Source organism: Neoarius graeffei, chromosome 21, assembly GCF_027579695.1.
Source record: "Neoarius graeffei isolate fNeoGra1 chromosome 21, fNeoGra1.pri, whole genome shotgun sequence".
In the NCBI taxonomy this organism is placed as follows: domain Eukaryota; kingdom Metazoa; phylum Chordata; class Actinopteri; order Siluriformes; family Ariidae; genus Neoarius; species Neoarius graeffei.
Window position 1 is genome coordinate 60586382 of NC_083589.1, and position 20000 is coordinate 60606381.

The 20000-nt window shown below is 42.8% G+C and overlaps 1 protein-coding gene across 2 annotated transcripts in view; it reads left to right on the forward strand.

Moving 5' to 3' along the window:
* The window catches only part of exoc4 (exocyst complex component 4), a 316334-nt gene that overhangs the window by 125832 nt on the left and 170502 nt on the right, over nt 1-20000 (forward strand). For both annotated transcript variants that reach the window (XM_060903439.1, XM_060903440.1), the window contains exon 10: nt 18519-18615. In XM_060903439.1, the coding sequence (XP_060759422.1) occupies nt 18519-18615 (97 nt within the window). The remainder of the gene's footprint in view (nt 1-18518; nt 18616-20000) is intronic.

Genomic DNA, 20000 nt, shown 5'->3' on the forward strand with positions numbered 1-20000 from the left:
TGATGATGTTTCGTGATTCAAGAATTAACATGTTAAAGGAGCAGTTTGCAATTTGTGTCGGAGTAACAATGAAACTTTTTCTTCTCGCAAACAGCCCCACCCACTACACACTGTTATATTTAATATTATTCTATCCACATTCACTGGATATGAGCAATCACGTGCTCTGATTGGCTACTCGACTACTAGGATATCAGCTCATATACTGTCAGTAGAGGAAAACAAAATGGCGGAGCGTGTTACTGAACCAACCGAGGACAAAATAAAAACTCTACTTGAAAACAAAACCACAAAACCAAACAAAAAAAACAACCCAAAATATGGAATGAAAGTATTTGATGGTAAGAACATATCTTTGATTTTTCAAGAATTATTATCATCATCGCATTTTTCACAAATTGCTCCTGTCATTTCGCCGGTTTGCTTACATTCTAAGCGGAAATGATTTTGTCAAACATTTTGTATAAAAAGTTTTTATTTATTGAATTTGCAAAAAATAAAAATGCTCTGTTTCTCAGAATCCAGTGAATGTGGATAGAATGAAAGTTTTTCCACTCAATCTCCTCGTACTTGGCTTATCGCTGACTCTGTGCTACGCGCCTCGTCTGCTATCAGCTCATCTACAACTTGATTTCGTGGAATAACTGTTAATTATAAAAATTTTCCCCTGGCAATATTTTTCAGTGATGAATGAAGGAGTTTACAAGAACTTTTTCAGCCCTCAGGCAAAACCTGTTTTTCCAAATATCAAAAAAATTGGACTGTTATTATTTAAAAACTATGTATGTATGTAATTTATGTGTGTATGCATGTATGGCTCCATCTGTGAGCAGAGGCAAGCAGGATTTGGACTGGAATATCCTCGTATCTAGAAGAAACCCTGAAGCCCAGGAACCACCAGGCACAAAATCGTCATCAATAATCTATGAAAATTGGATTTCTAATGAGAATTTTTTTTTTTTTAGAAAAAGATATTATGTCCTATTGGACAAGATCTCATCTCATTATCTGTAGCCGCTTTATCCTGTTCTACAGGGTCGCAGGCAAGCTGGATCCTATCCCAGCTGACTACGGGCGAAAGGCGGGGTACACCCTGGACAAGTCGCCAGGTCATCACAGGGCTGACACATAGACACAGACAACCATTCACACTCACATTCACACCTACGCTCAATTTAGAGTCACCAGTTAACCTAACCTGCATGTCTTTGGACTGTGGGGGAAACCGGAGCACCCGGAGGAAACCCACGCGGACACGGGGAGAACATGCAAACTCCGCACAGAAAGGCCCTCGCCGGCCACGGGGCTCGAACCCGGACCTTCTTGCTGTGAGGCGACAGCGCTAACCACTACACCGCCGTGCCGCCCCTATTGTATAAGTTGAAAATTTAAATTGTGTATAAATTGTGTACGTTATTTATTTTATGCTAACATTTTTTGCTCATTTTTATGCATGGCACCAATGAATGGCAACAATGCCGCATTATTTCCTGTTCACAGAATGTAAGAAGCAGTTTGTTCGGTCTTTTGTGGTGTTTTCAGTAGGAGGTTGGGTTGCCTATCCTGTTATTTGACAAAGGGCACACACCTAATCAAGTACCGAAGAAAGGGATTGTGTGCGTGTGTTTACCAACCTGTGCTAATTTTCATCAGCAGCGAAGCCGTCATTGTGGCTGTCACAGGCGTGTTTACTTTTAATCTGTGTTGTGGTGATTGGAGGGAAAGGAGACGCACCAAATCAGAGGGCTGTTGAGAGCAGTTTAACTGCAGTGGGCACCCAATGCTGATTAGAGAACGAAGCATTTAGTTGAATAAGTGCCTGATTGGGAATGAAGGCTTTTATTTGGCTTTGTGAAACGAGTCAAACGAAGGCGTGGTGAGATCGTATTCATGGGAGTGAAACGGTAGAACTTTATTCGTTTTTTTTTTTTAAATAGGAGAGTGGTGCATCCGCTCATTCGTGTCACAGTTACAGCAAACGTATCAAAATTGAGGGATCAGATCAGTATTGAAAATCTTCACAGGACCCAGCACTAATTGTGATTTGCGGTTTATTGCCTTGCAATAAATGATAACGAAGTGCTGGACTTGGAAGGAGTTGCAAAAGATGGGTTGTGTTCTCTCTGGCTCTCCCAGTCAAATCAGTTCAATTTTATTTGTGCAGCACGTTCAACAATAACCAGAGCTCCTGATGAGTGCATGAGCAAAAATATTTGCATGGGCACAAAATCAACCTGAATAGAATAATAATATTACAACACCGTGAACGAACCATCGAATTGTGTCGTGTTGTGTATTTCGCGTCAATAAATCACTGCGTTGTCTTGTGATCGTATTGTGATGGCAGTAATGAGATACGCATCACAGTTACGAATACATATTTATTTATTTCTTTGACGCCATGAGCCAGAAACACCACCACGACGTTTATTATGGATAGTTTTAGATGATCTCCAACTAGGTTTGTTGTACTCGAGTCCAGGACTCGGACTTGAGTCCTGGACTTGAGTCCGACTTGTGCCCTAATTTTAAGGACTCGCGACTTGACTTGGACTTGAGCACTGATGACTTGGACTCGGACTCGTGCATAAACCGCATTCAGACTCGTAAATTGGAGATGAGGACTCAGATTTTTTTCTTTATTTTTTGTAACATGCCATAACAATCTTGTATAAGACATGGATGCGTAACATTAGTGCCACAAGCCTCTTCATAAATATTCCTGATCAAAGACATCCATTTTTTTTTTTGTAAATTTATTGTAGGCTATGTGTGGTTGGTTGAAGAGAGCAACTGGACTTGCTTGAAGATTCTTGAAAACATTTCACTTCTCATCCGAAAGGCTTCCTCAGTTCTGTCTGACTAATAGGGAGGATCAGGTATTTATCCTCTCATGGATCATCAAATGCCGCTTTTCCACTACCAACGCGGCTGAGTTGGGCTGAGCCGTGCCGTGCTGAGTTGGGCTGAGTCGAGCTGAGCGGGGCTGTTGGGGTTGCATTTCGACTACAACCGCGCTGAACCATGCTGGCTGGAAGTGGGTGGACACATTGGGTGGAGTTAGCGAAAGTGGGTGGACGTCACGTGATGTCGTTAGGTGGCGCAAACAGTGACATCAGTGACCTTTTAAGCGGTAGTCTCACGACCCGGACTGTAAACAATAAACATGGAGGACATGGAGTCGTTAGTGTTGCTGGTCTTGGTGCTGTGGCTTGTTGTCACCGACAACGCCAACAGATACTGGCAAGAGCGTATAGATGAGGCGAGGCGCATAAGGCTTCAGAAATTCTCGTAATTCTTCTTCTTCCGGGTTTACAGATCCCAGCGTGCTCGCGGGGCGTGTGGGCATATGAGGACACTCCTCCTCACCAATCAGTGCACAGGGGAGTGTCTCCTCACGCCCCTAGCCCCACTCGGCTCGGTTGGGCTCGCTTCAGCCCCACTCCAAAACCGTGCGAGTTTTGGGGGCTGAGTAGGGCTGAAGCGAGCTGAGTCGTGCTGCTCTGAGGTAGTCGAAACGCGAGCCGTGTCGGGCTGAAGTGAGCTGAAAAAGGGTAGTGGAAAAGGGCCAATAGAATCAGAATTCCGATGGCTGCATTGTAGGCGGCCGACAAAAGACGTCTTGGACACCCACCTCTGTTCAGTGATGGTCGTTCCAGGTTGACAAAAATGAACGATCCTCTCTGGCTAAGATGTCTGCTAGTTTTCTGGAAGTCCTCTCATTTGGGATGAGATCCCTTCGACTGGTGCGGGAGTATGAGAGGACTTCCAGAAAACTGGCAGACATCTTAGCCAGAGAGGATCGTTCATTTTTGTCAACCTGGAACGACCATCACTGAACAGAGGTGGGTGTCTAAGACGTCTTTTGTCGGCCGCCTACAATGCAGCCATCGGAATTCTGATTCTATGACGATCCATGAGAGGATAAATACCTGATACTCCCTATTAGACAGACAGAACTGAGGAAGCCTTTCGGATGAGAGGCGAAACGTTTTCAAGAATCTTCAAGCAAGTCCAGTTGCTCTCTTCAACCAACCACAGATTACTATGCACCTGGATGACTGAGAATCTTCACAGACATTGTAGGCTGTGGTACAGGACGTACATCTTCACATGACTCAATGCTATCAGTATGTTTTTGAGAGTGGACGCGTGTGACAGCTGTGTCATTTGTGTCAGACTCGACTCGGATCAATAGTGGACTCGAGTCGGACTCGACTCAGACTTGAACACTGGGGACTCTAGACTGGACTCGGACTCGAGGTTTAGTGACTCGACTACAACACTGCCTATAACTAATGCCCAGGTCAGACGGCAGAAAGACGCATGCTGTGACTTGCGATCGGTCAGGTGGCGACTGATGGGAGGTGGACGCAGGGGTTTTGCGTCAAATCCTTCAGTGTGGTCAGACGTATTGCAAGATGCAGAGTTTTTAAGCTGTTACGACAGGACGCAGCTTGACACAGCGTACAGCAAACCTTAAAAAAATATAAGGCTATAAGACTGCTGGAAGTTGTAAACTATTTGCAGATGCAGTCTGCATCTACCTGCTTCAACCTGTGATTGATCGCTCAAGTGTTGCACGACCGCCTGCCTCTACATGCGTCAACCTAGCCTGGGCCCGCCCGTCCTAAGTGTGACACAGCACGAGGGCCTGTTGCAAGCTTAGTCTGGCAAGGCAAGCTATCTCCAGCTCTTCCAAGCTCCCGAAAAATCGGGAGCCAATCAACTTTGAGCATCTCCAACGGCCCTGGGTAGAGGCGTGTTCAAGGCAGCGACGTAGTAGAACTGCGACCAGAAGCCATAGATTGTTTACAGAATCTATGCCGGAAGCGCTTCATTCACTAGAAACATTACGAACATGGAGCAGCGGAGAAGCCTTTGACACAGCGGTAGATGCTGTATTGAAAGCATTCAACGGGAAGTTCTCATTGAAAACGGAGCAAAGAGCAGCCCTGGAGGTATTTATCATCTTCCTGTTACTCAAGCAGTTTCCGTCACGTCACATACGTCAGAGGAAAGAGTGATGTGATTGGTTTAAGCTTCGTCACAGCCTTTTCTGGCTTCGACCAGTAGCAAAGGGAGGCGGGTCAACCACGCCTTTGGGAAACAGTTGGGCTTAATATCTTTGCCAGACCAAATGCTCGCAGAGCTTTAAAGTCACGTTAGCCAGACTAGCGTCAGCCTGCTATTTGCACTGATTTGGAAGTGAATCACAGCTGAAATGCGAACAGAACGTGATCCACTTGCATCAGCCTGCTTCTACTAAAGACCCTCTGGTAACACTCTGCCATTATCTGCATCGTCGTCCATCGAGACAAGACCAGCCTTGCGTCTACCTGCGATTTTGTTATTGCAGGTAGACGCAAGTAGTTGAAAACTAGTTGCAGCCTGCCGTCTGACCTGGGCATAAGGGCAGATGCTCATAATTGCTTTTGAAATATGCAATAATTGTTAACGTGAGTGTGCAGAGCAGAGTAAGAAATTGTTCAGGTAAAAAAAAAAGCACACTATGCAAAGATATGTTGCCTGCTATAAAAAAAAAGTCAGCTAAAAACCTACTGGAGAACTTCCTCTGCGACCGGATGCAGCGTATGAGCTCCGAGGGTTCGAGTCACAATCTTGATGTCAAACAGTCGTCTGGTTACAACTGTCCAACAAGCGAGTGGACTAATAAAACTGTTTTAACTAGTTTTGTATGAAATGGTCATGAATATTTATGATAAAATCTGTTAGAAAATAATACCACACTTTGGAAAAAAAAAAAAAAAAGCAAATTAAAAAGAAGCGCTGGATTAAAAACCCATCTATCTTTTTGGAAATGAAGATACAAATTTTTTGTCTGGTGGTCGAGTGTTTGAGATGCGTTGCTTTGCACTTCTGATCAGGTTCCCTGTGACTGTTTGTATGTACGGACGTTGCAAAAGCCATCAAAAATCAGGTCACTGCATTACCATATTCTCTTAAGTATGGAGCTTCGCTGTGCCATGAATTTTACGCACGTAAATGTATAAATGTATCCCTGATGAGCAAGCCTGAGGTGACTGTGGCAAGGAAAAGCTCCCTGAGACGACATGAGGAAGAAAGGGACTCAAAAGGGAACCCATCCTCATCTGGGTGATGAACAGATAACGCGATTATAAATAACTCTCTCTTCTGTGCAGCTTCGTCGGGGTAATTGTGTAACCTGGAAATTCATGCTAGTTTGAACATGAAGATTATTTTGATGAAGTGATCATGAAGTCTCGAGTGTCAGAATGTTTGTGCCTAAAGTTGTCATGGTGATCAATCACTGCAGCACTCTCCAGTGTGAGCTCGTGTATGTGGAAGAGGGCGGATAGCACTTCCATCCGAGTGTGTTATCGTGTCTTGTGATGGAGAATGAGCAGCAGTTCAAAACGAGATGCACACGGAAGCACGTGCTCGCACTGACTGCTGGGTTGGAAAGGGCTGCGAGAGAAATTTTACCTGCTGTAATTTCACCAATATTATTACATCTGTAATACTCGGAGAGCGCAATGGCAAACGGTTTGTGTCATTCGTGTGATTAATGATTAACAAATGATATGTTGCCCATTTCTTGTATGCTTTGATTTCTGTCATATTCGAAGCGCTGGCTTTGTCATCCAGAGCGCCGTGCTCAATAATTCATTCGCCTCGATTTGGATGCATTTACATATTCATTTGTATTTATTTATTTATCATTCCGCACCAATTGTCAACCTGTTCCCTCTTTGGCCTGGGCTGTCTGCTGGCGCTAGCTGGAATATTATCCCTTCCAATTAATTTGAATAATAGACGTAGCTCATTAGGAGCCAATCAAACATGAAGACATGGCAGCGGAATGGGAACCAGACAGCGGGGACTCCATGAATTATTGAGTTAGCCTGGTCTTATTAGAGCAGTGGGTTTCTGCCCAAAAGCACTGGCTGCTCACTCACACTCACTCACTCTCTCTCTCTCACACACACACACACACACACACACACACACACAGAGGGAGAGAGAGTGCTTTGTGTGCACACACCTGTTGACCTTTATGCTGCACTGAGAAGACTTGGCAGCTGGTTGTGGAGTGTGTTGCCTGAATGCACTAAATTGCCTCTTTCCTTTTAAGTGTCAAATCTGTTGTTCATCACCCTGGAGATGCTGGAAAAAGTCTGGAGGCCCTGGACTGTCTCTGTGTATTAGGATGTTACCGAATGCAAATATGAACAGGAGGTGGACTATTATCCTTTTTTTTTTCCCTAAAAAAGCCGTTGGGAAAGGCCCACAGAGCATCAAGTTGAGACCAGAGGTGTGCATCGGGACGAGGACGTGACAACAAAGGCGTAGTCTCCTGATATCAGACCGAACAAAAGGAGACCACGCTCATGAACATGAATAAGCACTGTGGCAGGATGGTTTAAATTTAGGCAACTAGTTTATATAGATTGAACCCAAGCTGGGAAGTTTTGTTACAGCAGCAAGTTATCAGACTCAGACATGCGAAAAGAAAAAAAAAAGACGCACTGTACATCATAAAACAGAATTCAGGGGGGAAAAAGATCCCAAGAACAATCCGACTATACAATATACAGATCAAAATATGATATATGAGCAGTTGCGTGCTTTGATGGGCTACTCTACTACTAGGATATCAGTTCATATACGGTGAGTAGAGAAAAACAAAACAGCACAGTGTGTTGCTGAACCAACCGAGGACGAAATAAAAATACTCAAACCCCAAAAAATACAAAACAAGCAACGAAATATGGAATAAATGTATTTGATGATAAGAACATATGTTTGTTTTTGTTTTTTTTCAAGAATTATCGCATTTTTCACAAATTGCTCCTGTCATTTCGCCAGTTTGTTTACATTCCAAGTGGGAATTATTTTGTCAGATGTTTAGTATAAAGTTTTTATTTATTGAATTTGCAAAAAATGAAAAAAATAAAAATGTTCCGTTTCTCAAAATCCAGTGAATGTGGATAGAATAAAAGTTTTTTTCCACTTAATCTCGTACACGGCTTATAGCGCTATCAGCTCGTGTATGACTCTGTTTCGTGGAGTAACTGTTAAATATTAGCCTAGTAAACTAGACCCACCCGCCTAGTGGCCAAAAATATTTTTGCCTAGCGAATGGGTCTAGCCTCGCACCATATAAACAAAAACACCCCGGGCATCAAATCGTGCCCGCCAATCACAACGCAAGGTTTTTGTTTGGATTCTTTGGGCGGGCTTTTGCAGGAGTGACGACAAAGCTGCGCGACGCTGGAGAAAGCACAACAGATAAAATGGCTACGGCTAGTGAACAGCGCGCGTTTGACTCCGCTTTGGAATCAGTTTTAGAAGAATTAGACTTGGAGTTTTCATTGAAACATGAGCAGGAAGAGGCTCTCCGCTCATTCCTTTTCAAGAAGGACGTTTTCGCTGTTTTGCCGACCGGCTATGGCAAAAGTCTGATCTACCAGCTGGCTCCGCTCGTAGCCAAAAGGATGGGGCTAGTTTGTGGAGTACGAAGAATTAATAAACAGCTTTGAAACATTACTTTTTGATTGTTTCTTATTTTCCCGTTACAGTGGTGCTTGAAAGTTTGTGAACCCTTTATAATTTTCTATATTTCTGCATAAATATGACCTAAAACATCATCAGATTTTCACACGAGTCCTAAAAGTAGATAAAGAGAACCCAGTTAAACAAATAACACAAAAATATTATACTTGGTCATTTATTTATTGAGGAAAATGATCCAATATTACATATCTGTGAGTGGCAAAAGTATGTGAACCTTTGCTTTCAATATCTGGTGTGACCCCCTTGTGCAGCAATAACTGCAACTAAATGTTTCCGGTAACTGTTGATCAGTCCTGCACACCGGCTTGGAGAAATTTTAGCCCATTCTTCCATACAGAACAGCTTTAATTCTAGGATGTTGGTGGGTTTCGTCACATGAAGTGCTCAGTTCAGGTTCTTCCACAACATTTGGATTAAGGTCAGGACTTTGACTTGGCCATTCCAAAACATTAATTTTATTCTTCTTTAACCATTCTTTGGTAGAACGACTTGTGTGCTGAGGGTCGTTGTCTTGCTGCATGACCCACCTTCTCTTGAGATTCAGTTCATGGACAGATGTCCTGACATTTTCCTTTAGAATTCGCTGGTGTAATTCAGAATTCATTGTTCCATCAATGATGGCAAGCCATCCTGGCCCAGATGCAACAAAACAGGCCCCAACCATGGTACTACCACCACCATGTTTCACAGATGGGATAAGGATCTTATGCTGGAATGCAGTATTTTCCTTTCTCCAAACACAACGCTTCTCATTTAAACCAAAAAGTTCTATTTTGGTCTCATCCGTGCACAAAACATTTTTCCAATAGCCTTCTGGCTTGTCCACGTGATCTTTAGCAAACTGCAGATGAGCAGCAATGTTCTTTTTGGAGAGTAGTAGCTTTCTCCTTGCAACCCTGCCATGCACACCATTGTTGTTCAGTGTTCTCCTGATGATGGACTCATGAACATTAACATTAGCCAATGTGAGAGAGGCCTTCAGTTGCTTAGAAGTTACCCTGGGGTCCTTTGTGACCTTGCTGACTATTACACACCTTGCTCTTGGAGTGATCTTTGTTGGTTGACCACTCCTAGGGAGGGTAACAATGGTCTTGAATTTCCTCCATTTGTACACAATCTCTCTGACTGTGGATTGGTGGAGTCCAAACTCTTTAGAGATGGTTTTGTAACCTTTTCCAGTCTGATGAGCATCAACAACACTTTTTCTGAGGTCCTCAGAAATCTCCTTTGTTCATGCCATGATACACTTCCAAAAACATGTGTTGTGAAGATCAGACTTTGATAGATCCCTGTTCTTTAAATAAAACAGGGTGCCCACTCACACCTGATTGTCATCCCATTGATTGAAAACACCTGACTCTAATTTCACCTTCAAATAAACTGCTAATCCTAGAGGTTCACATACTTTTGCCACTCACAGATGTGTAATATTGGATCATTTTCCTCAATAAATAAATGACCAAGTATAATATTTTTGTCTCATTTGTTTAACTGGGTTCTCTTTATCTACTTTTAGGACTTGTGTGAAAATCTGATGTTGTTTTAGGTCATATTTATGCAGAAATATAGAACATTCTAAAGGGTTCACAAACTTTCAAGCACCACTGTATTTTAAATTTAAGGGAAATTATTTCACCAAACACCACTAAATAAAAACTCTCAAAAACAGTTTAAGCAAACCCTTGAAAAACACTTGAAAAAAATAAGTGCATGTTAAGTATGTGGTACAGACTCCAAACTTGTGGTCATTATCTCCAAACTTCTTAATATCTAGAACCTGTTTATTAATTAATACGCATTTTGAAAAATTATTTATTTCAAGGCCTCCCCCACTGCGCGCTCTGACTACGTCACTGTTGCGCTGATTGGTCAGAGCATTGGCCTATACGCACAGAGACAGTTTGAAAGACAGCGGGTTGTTCCTCCCACACCCATCGGAAATGTCTACGGATCGAGGCCAGACTAAATATTCACATTTAGTCTGGCTTGCCAGGCTAGTTAAATATTTGTGCTCTGTACATGTGAATGTGCATTAATAGTGCTTAAAAACAAGAATTTTTTTCACACTTATGTACAGTAGTTATATAGCTTACATTTTGAGGAACAGAACCGACTACGTTTGGTTTCACAGACATGGAAGTACAAAAAAAAAAAAGTCGTCCTGCGCTCATGTCGAGTTGATACCAGTGATGAACTCCTGAGGGGGGTGGGGAGGAAAAAAATAAAGCCACACCCACTTCAGGTTTAATGCCATGTTCGACTAAAAGTAGTGACTCCATTTCTGAAATCCAGTTCGGAAAAATTATGGAAACCGCCCCGTCAACTTGGAAATCCTATTCTGAATTCCTGCCTGGAAGTCTGGAGGTGTCCATGTTTATTTCCCACGTTATAGCTTGAACGGACAGAGGAACCGAATTCAGAGTTCAGACTTCCCATTTCTGATTGCAGCGTAAATCTGACTGCCAGTACAGATGTTTAAAGTGCCAAACAAATACAGATATTAGCTCCATCTGAATTCTCAGTATATACAAACGATGGATAAGTACCCGTTATTCATCTGTAACTGTAGTACGTTCTCGGAGTATGCAAGCGAGTAGTGAGGACGCAATTCGGACGTACTCCACCGCCATTTTACCCCGTCCTCTGATCTGGATGTTCACAGATGCCGTGTCCCAATGCATGCAACGAAATTTAAAAAAAAATGTATTTGCAATAATGCAATGGCAGAAATGTTTAAACTGTTCCTGATACAGTGGTATGCAAAAGTTTGGGCACCCCTGGTCAAAATTGCTGTTACTGTGAACAGTTAAACAATTTGATCTTGACCTGATTTTGTAAATTCAATTGTTTTATTTGTATTTTTATGTCTAATGTGACAATGTGTTGAAACTGTTGGTTTTTTTTGCTGCCATTCTTGCCCAGGTCTCTGTTGTAAAAGAGATCTTCGATCTCGATGGGACAAACCTGGTTAAATAAAGGTTATAATAATAATAATAATAAGTTGAAGATGACATGATCTCCAAAAGGCATAAAGTTAAAGACGACTCATTCCCTTAATATTTTAAGCAAAAACAATTTTTTTATTTTCATCTTTTACATTTTCAAAATGACAAAAAAAGGAAAAGGGCCCGAAGCAAAAGTTTGGGCACCCTGCATGGATAGTACCAAGTAACACCCCCTTTGGCAAGTATCACAGCTTGTAAACACTTTTTGTAGCCAGCCAATAATCTTTCAGTTCTTACCTGGGGGATTTTCACACATTCGTCCTTGCAAAAGGCTTCCAGTTCTACAAGTTTCTTGGGCTGTCTTGCACGCACTGCTCTTTTGAGATCTATCCACAGATTTTCAATGATGTTTAGGTCAGGGGACTGTGAGGGCCCGGGCAAAACCTTCAGCTTGTGCCTCTTGAGGGATTCCATTGTAGATTTTGAGGTGTGTTTTGGATCATCATCTTATTGTAGGACCCGTCCTCTTTTTAACTTCAACTTTTTTACAGACGGTGTGATGTTTGCTTCCAGAATTTGCTGGTATTTATTTGAATCCATGCTTCCCTCGACCAATGAAATGTGCCCTGTGCCACTGGCTGCAACACAACCCCAAAGCATGATGGATCCACACCCATGCTTCAGAGTCGGAGAGGTGTTCTTTTCCTGGAATCTGGCCCCCTTTTTTCTCCAAACATACCTTTGCACATTGTGGCCAAAAAGTTCTATTTTGATTTCATCAGTCCACAGGACTTGTTTCCAAAATGCACCAGGCTTATTTAGATGTTCATTTGCAAACTTCAGACGCTGAATTTTGTGGCTCGGACGCAGGAAAGGTTTTCTTCTGATGACTCTTCCATGAAAGTCATATTTGTTCAGGTGTTGCTGCATAGTAGAACAGCGCACCACCACTCCAGGGTCTGCTAAATCTTTCTGAAGGTCTTTTGCAGTTAAACACGGGTTTTTATTTGCCTTTCTAGCAATCCAACGAGCAGTTCTTTCAGAAAGTTTTCTTCATCTTCCAAACCTCACCTTGATCTCCACTGTTTCTGTTAACTGCCATTTCTTAATAACATTATAATCTGAGGAAACAGCTACCTGAAAACACTTTGCTACGTTCTTGTAGCCTTCTCCTGCTTTGTGAGCATCAATTATTTCATTATTCAGAATGCGAGGGAGTTGCTTAGAGGAGCCCATGGCTGTTGATTTTAGGGACAAGTTTGAGGAGTCAGAGAATTTATACAGCTTTGAAATCTGCATCATCTGACCTTTCCTAACGAAGAATTTGAACAAGCCACAGCTCAATAAGCTAATTAAGGTCTGGAACCTCGGTAAAAGTTACATGAGAACTCAAATGTATTGGGGTGCCCAAACTTTCACATGGTGTTCCTTTTCTTTTTTCACTCTCCAATTGTACAAAACAAAAATAATACACACATCTTGTAGAAAACGCTGAAAAGAAATGTCGTCTTTACCTTTCTGCCTTTTGATGATCAGTTCATCTTCTGCTCACTTAACTATTCACAGTAACAGACATTTTCAGTAAGGGTGCCCAAACTTTTGCATGCCACTGTACATTTGTACACCGCTGCAACAGTCGGCTTCGCTTCAGACAGCCGCCATCTTTCTATTTTTAATGGCAGGATTCTTCTTCGGTTATTCGGAGGCTCCCGCTGAATTATGGGATATAGTAGTGTGGTATGTTTCCATACTATGGATGTAGTAGATCATGTTTAAATGCCTACTGAGTATTCGGACACCTGAGATGCTGCTAATCATGTGGAAGCGTGTGTATTGCATATTTGGACGCAGCCATAGATGTGGCGTACACACATTTACGCTCGTTCTCCAAGTGTGTGTGTGTCAGATGTTCTTTATGCTTCAAAAGAGCGTACGCTTTACGCTTCCCATGAATCAATGCAGTATCATCTGTAGATGTACACACACACACACACACACACACATACAGTATAGCTGTGAAAGAAAGAAAAGACAAGCATGTGTATAGCATATGCAGTCGAGTCCACAGGGACAGTGGTGTTATTGTTGAAGGTGTCACACATTCTCTCTCTCTCCATCGTAGCAGGGCCAAATACATCACAGATCAAGCCGTTTCTAATCAAACCCGGGGAAGTGTGGCTAATGCAATTTCACTAAGTCACTGGCTGGCTTGATTGTACGCGGGCGGGCCGAGAAGAGGCGCGCGTTCGAGGGTTGGATTTGCCCGTGTTATGTGCACTACACTTCATTTCCACACTCAGCGAGCCCCCGCAGCAGACACGCCCCCTCCTCTAATCCGAGATCAGTCACTGCCACAGGGGAGAGGCTCGAACACACACACACACACACACACACACACACACACTATGCAGAAGGTGCACAATGTCCAACCAACAAAGCTTCTCACGTCGACCGGAAATGCAAAGACGCCCCCAGACAAACAGTAACGATTGTTTTGGTGTGTGACAGAAGTGAACTTATTACCGACGTGTTTGTAAACGTGTTAGTCTACTGAAACTTTGGGAGACGCAAATCTCACCCACACAGGTGCTTTCGTTATTACTCCAATCACAGGCCTCTCTCTCTCTCTCTCTCTCTCTCTCTCTCTCTCTCTCTCTCTGTGTAAATTACTGCCTGACCTTTTCCTGGTTGTCCCACATCACCATTAAAATTAATTCAGAGAGACTCTTCATCCCTCAGTCCCTCTTCTGCTGTTTTCCTTTCACGCTTCGAAATCTGATCACTTTATGATTGTTGTCTCTTTTCTGTGGAAGTCTGTTTCTCTCTGTCTTTACCACTCATTCTCTCTCTCTCGCCCGCCCTGTCTTTAAAACTGTCTCTCTTTCTCTCTCCCTCTCCCTTGCCCTGTCTTTAAGACCGTCTACCTGTGTGTCTCTCGCTCTCTGTCTGCCTGCCTGTCTTTCTCTCACGTGCTCTCTCTGCCTATCTCTCCCTCTCTCTCTCCCTTGCTGTCTTTAAGACTGTCTACCTGTCTCTCTCTCTCTCCCTCTCACTTTTTCTTTCTCTCTCTCTCTCTCTATGGCTGACTCTCTCTTTTGCTTGGGCTCTCTCTCCCTCTCGCTTTTTCTCTATCTGTCTCTGGCTGACTCTCTCTTCTGCTCGCTCTCTCTCTCTCTGTCTGTGTGTGTCTCTCTCTCTCTCTCTTTTCCCCTCCCTCTCTCCCTCCCTCCCTCCCTCCCTCTGATGGTGTGTGGCAGCAGCTTTTGTTTAGGAGATGTAATTGAGTCTTAATTGAATTGGCATCAGAAAGGAAAAGAAGGAAAGAGCGGAGGAGGAAGGAGAATTGGACGTGGGCTCCATTTCCACTTAGCAGCTTGAATTGTCTCTATAGAAATAAATTTCATGGAAGCTGCAGCAGTAAAAGAAATTTGGTGTGAAAGCTTTTAGTAAGGATAAAGGTTCTGTTGTCTTTCTCTGAAATGAGAAAAGAAGCGGGGGATGAAAAGGAGTTTCTGATGTTTCGGTGTGTGTGTGTGTGAGGGAGAGATGCTCAGGAACCGTACGCTCCGATATGAATCTGATTTGAGTGCTGAAGTGATTTTGTGGATTCCAGCTCTGAGGGATGCGTTTCTTGAATCCAGTGTGTTGACCCTGACGGCTTTCTGACTGAGAGTCTTTCATTAACTCGGCATCACGCTCATTCAAATCTCACACACTCCACTGAGTCGACCTACCAGTGGAAACGCACGCAAAAATCTATTTATTTGTTTGTTTATAGAAATACAAAAAAATAACCATTCAAAACCATATGCAATCCCATAGCAACCACTGAGCAAGTCCCTGGCTACACCCTGGAATGCCATAGTAACCACACCTCCGACTAACAACCTTAGCAACCAGCTAGAATATCACAACAGCCAACTACTAACTGAGTAGCAACCGCTTGACAGGTTCACATAGCTACACCCTGGAATACCATAGCAACCACATAGAGGAGCTACACCTTGGAATGCTGTAGCAACCACAGTGTGGCTACACCCTGGAGTACCATAGCAACCACATAGAGGAACTACACCCTGGAATGCCATAGCAACCACATAGAGGAACTACACCTTGGAATGCCATAGCAACCACATAGAGGCACTACACCTTGGAATGCCATAGCAACCACACGGAGTAGCTACACCACATAGAGGAGCTACACCTTGGAATGCTGTAGCAACCACAGTGTGGCTACACCCTGGAGTACCATAGCAACCACATAGAGGAACTACACCCTGGAATGCCATAGCAACCACATAGAGGAACTACACCCTGGAATGCCATAGCAACCACATAGAGGAACTACACCTTGGAATGCCATAGCAACCACATAGAGGCACTACACCTTGGAATGCCATAGCAACCACACGGAGTAGCTACACCCTGGAATACCATAACCACATAGAGGAGCTACACCCTGGAATACCATAACCACATAGAGGAGCTACACCTTGGAATGCCATAGCAACCACACAGAGGAGCTACACCCTGGAATACCATAGCAACCACACAGAGTAGCTACACCTTGGAATGCCATAGCAACCACATAGAGGAACTACACCTTGGAATGCCATAGCAACCACATAGAAGAGCTATACCTTGGAATGCTGTAGCAACCACAGAGTGGCTACACCCTGGAGTACCATAGCAACCACATCGAGGAGCTACACCCTGGAATGATATGGCAACCACACAGAGTAGCTACACTCTGGAGTACTATAGCAACCATATATTGTAGCTACACCCTGAAATGCCATAGCAACCACACAGAGTAGCTACACCCTGGAATGACATGGCAACCACACAGAGTAGCTACACCCTGGAATGACATGGCAACCACACAGAGTAGCTACACCCTGGAATACCATAGCAACCACACAGAGTAGCTACACCCTGGAATGACATGGCAACCACACAGAGTAGCTACACCCTGGAATACCATAGCAACCACACAGAGTAGCTACACCCTGGAATACCATAGCAACCACACAGAGTAGCTACACCCTGGAATACCATAGCAACCACACAGAGTAGCTACACCCTGGAATACCATAGCAACCACACAGAGTAGCTACACCCTGGAATGACATGGCAACCACACAGAGTAGCTACACCCTGGAATGACATGGCAACCACACAGAGTAGCTACACTCTGGAATACCATAACAACACCCTGGCAACCTCTTGAGACAACTTAACAACCATTTCGCAACTTTCTTTTAACCAGCTAGAATAACATGACACAGCAACCATGTGGCAACACCTGAGCAACCATTTTGGAATATCATAACAACCAGCTACTAACTGACTCACAGACACTTGGGATAACATGGCAACCGTGTAACAAGTCTCTTGTGACACCCTGAAATACCTTAGCAACCACCTGGGATACACCGTCTTTATTATTTACACAAAACCTCATGGATTTCTGAATCTCACTCAACTTTGGACAACTTTTACTGCTTTTGGTGAACATTTTTCTGCCCAGCTCTGGATACACTCTGTGTCTAACAGTAAGAAGTCACATGATCATTTGTGTGTGTGTGTGTTTCAGAGCAGCACGCTTAAACCCAGTCCCCTCAGTGTTTTGAATAACACTGAGACCGTCTGAGAGAAGAGACGGTGTTATTTATAACCAGTGAGCCACTGGTCCAAACACAAACTCTGTCTCGCTCCCCGTCATGGGGGGTCGATTTATTTATTGATTGATTGGTTGATTGATGCCAGCCACACGTGATCCCCTCCGAGGCAGTGATATTGATTGTGAGGATGAGTGGAGGTAATAAGCGCTACAGCTCGGCTGCTTTCTCTCAACCCTCTGTCTGAGATGACTGACTTTACACAGCCATGATTTTCTGATTAACCCTGTTAATGCGGGGTGGACACGTCGTCTCATGCTAGACACTCTTCTGAACCTCACCGTCTGGATAAATTTGCTAACAGGGAATTTTATTTATTCAGTTAAGCATCCTAATTGGACAGATTGTCTGCCTTTGTGTTAGTGATGTGACTACACGTTAGAGAAAATGTAAAAAAAAAAAAATTGTATAACGTTTTATGATTCCATCCAGTTCACAGACATGAAGTTTATATTATGCGCTCGTTCTAATATGTTACTGTTTCCATAGTAACAGCACCTACATACACATTTGTATACCGGATACTTGAAGTAATTCTTATAATCGGTGATGTTTTAACATTTTTATTATGAAAGACATGATCATATTTAGGGAAGGAGTGAGAACAGGAACCATCTCGTCTCTCAGACGTTCCATGACGTAACTATTTAACGATTATACATCAGAGATGAAGTGAATATCAGTGAAGATTATCTGAGACGAAGTCGAGGTTATTATTCACGGAGCCTGAGGTGGATAATTGTTTTAGTATAAATACGCAGATCATTATTTTTTTTAAAAATGTATTAAAAATTATTTCAAACTTCAAAAGCGGCATGCAAATGTAATCACTTTGCGGCACAGACTTGTGTCACTTATCTACACCGAGTCACATAAAATACTTGGTTTTGAAATCGATAAAATAAATCCCAACTCCACCTTCCCTTTGGATAGCTTTACACCAAACTTCATAGCATCTTTGGTGCTTTTTAGGAACAGGATTTTCTTTCCTAATTTGTAATTCTTCCTCACTTATGGTGACGAAGCGATTGGAGCCATTTTGCCGAGTCGCTTGAGGTGATTATCGACAAATAGTCTGAATTTCTTGACCAATCAGCACGCATGATTTTCTATAATCACCTTCCGATAAACTGGTAAAATGTGCAGCGTGTCATTCATTAATAAATAAAACATTTTAATCGTTGGCAAAACACTGTAGTCTAAGTGGAATAAAACACTCCATACTACACTCAAGGCCGACTTTTAAACGAGTTTTGTTTCTGTGACTTAGTTTCTGAATTTCTAGAATTTTCTTCAATACATTCATGACTAATCAGTTTCTCTTCGTGTTCAGGAGGAGCTGATGATAACCTGATCGAAGGAGGAGAGACCAAGTTCCTGTGTAAGCCCGGAGCCCGGAACATCACGGTCATCTTCCAGCCTTTGCTCAGGTAGGCTTTAGGAAACACACAATTGTCTTTTTCATCATTTTTTTTCCCTCCGTGGTTGTGGTGGTGTTTTCAGACTTGCTTTCATCTGACCGTGTCAGTTGAAGGAGCCCATTTACCCTCTCCTCCCCTCCCCTCCCCTCCACATTCAATTTTCCAATCTACCCCATCAGCCGATCTGTCCCCACTAATGCCCTCTCATGTTACCGGCGCATTACGGAGACGTGACCAAACCACGGTCAGCCGGGCTGGGACATCACTGCACTGCCCAGGAGTCAGAATGCTGGCAATTAGATTTGAGCTGTGCTCCGTTTGTTTATTTCCTCCGATGATGTGGGCGCTGGCACCGTCTGCCGGGGATCCCTGTGTTTATGGCTTTGTTATATAGAGCTGCATAAAAAAAAATAATAATAGGGGCGTCGTGGATGGGGCGCCATGCCATGGATCCGGGGACCCGGGTTCGGTTCCGGCCCGAGGTCATTTCCCGATCCCTCCCCGTCTCTCTCTCTCCCACTCGTTTCCTGTCTCTGCACTGTCCAATCCAATAATAAAGGTGAAAAAAGCCCAAAAAAATCTTTAAAAAAAAAAATAATAATAATTAAAAAAACAAGCAAACAAACACAGTGGGCTGATCTGATTGTTTCATAAAGTGCGTTCTTAACTTTTTAACCTTACCCAAGATTTGTTCTGAGAATAAATATCATCTTTGATATTAGAAATTAAATTGGTGGACTTGATGGTTCTACCATTTAAAAAACAAACAAACAAAAAACCAGAAACCTGGCTTCCTTCACTTCTTAAACCTGTTTTGTTGGGTTCTGCATGGAACCGGACAGGTTTTAGATTGACACTTTGGGTGATTTACACTTAGGGTTGAACAATACGGTATGATATATCACAATAAGTCATTTCTATGATTCATGATATACTGGTTTGCTCACAAACATTCAGTTCACACTGAAAAAGACTGAGTTTTAAAAATATATATATATTTTTTAATTTTAAAGATGACTCCGCTTCCAGTTAGTTTGTAATGATAAAAAAAAAAAAATCATGATATCTGTAATGTACTAACAACTTATCACCTTTTTTCAGTATGTGTATAATCAGAAGGCACAGTCTGATTTAAATTATATTTTATTAGTATTTCGTCCTGTTAACATTCTGCTTGTAAACTTGTATGATTTATTGATTATTATACCGCTAGACCGTCAGTTATAATTAAGCATTAAAGTGCTGATGATACGAACATGACTCTATGCAATTTCTTAAATAAACTATACAACATGGCAAACATGTTAGATTTCTGTTATAATTACGTGAAAAGAAGCTGTTGTTACGCGAATATCCAACTTTTAATTGCACAGCGCAAGAAAACTGGGTCCGTG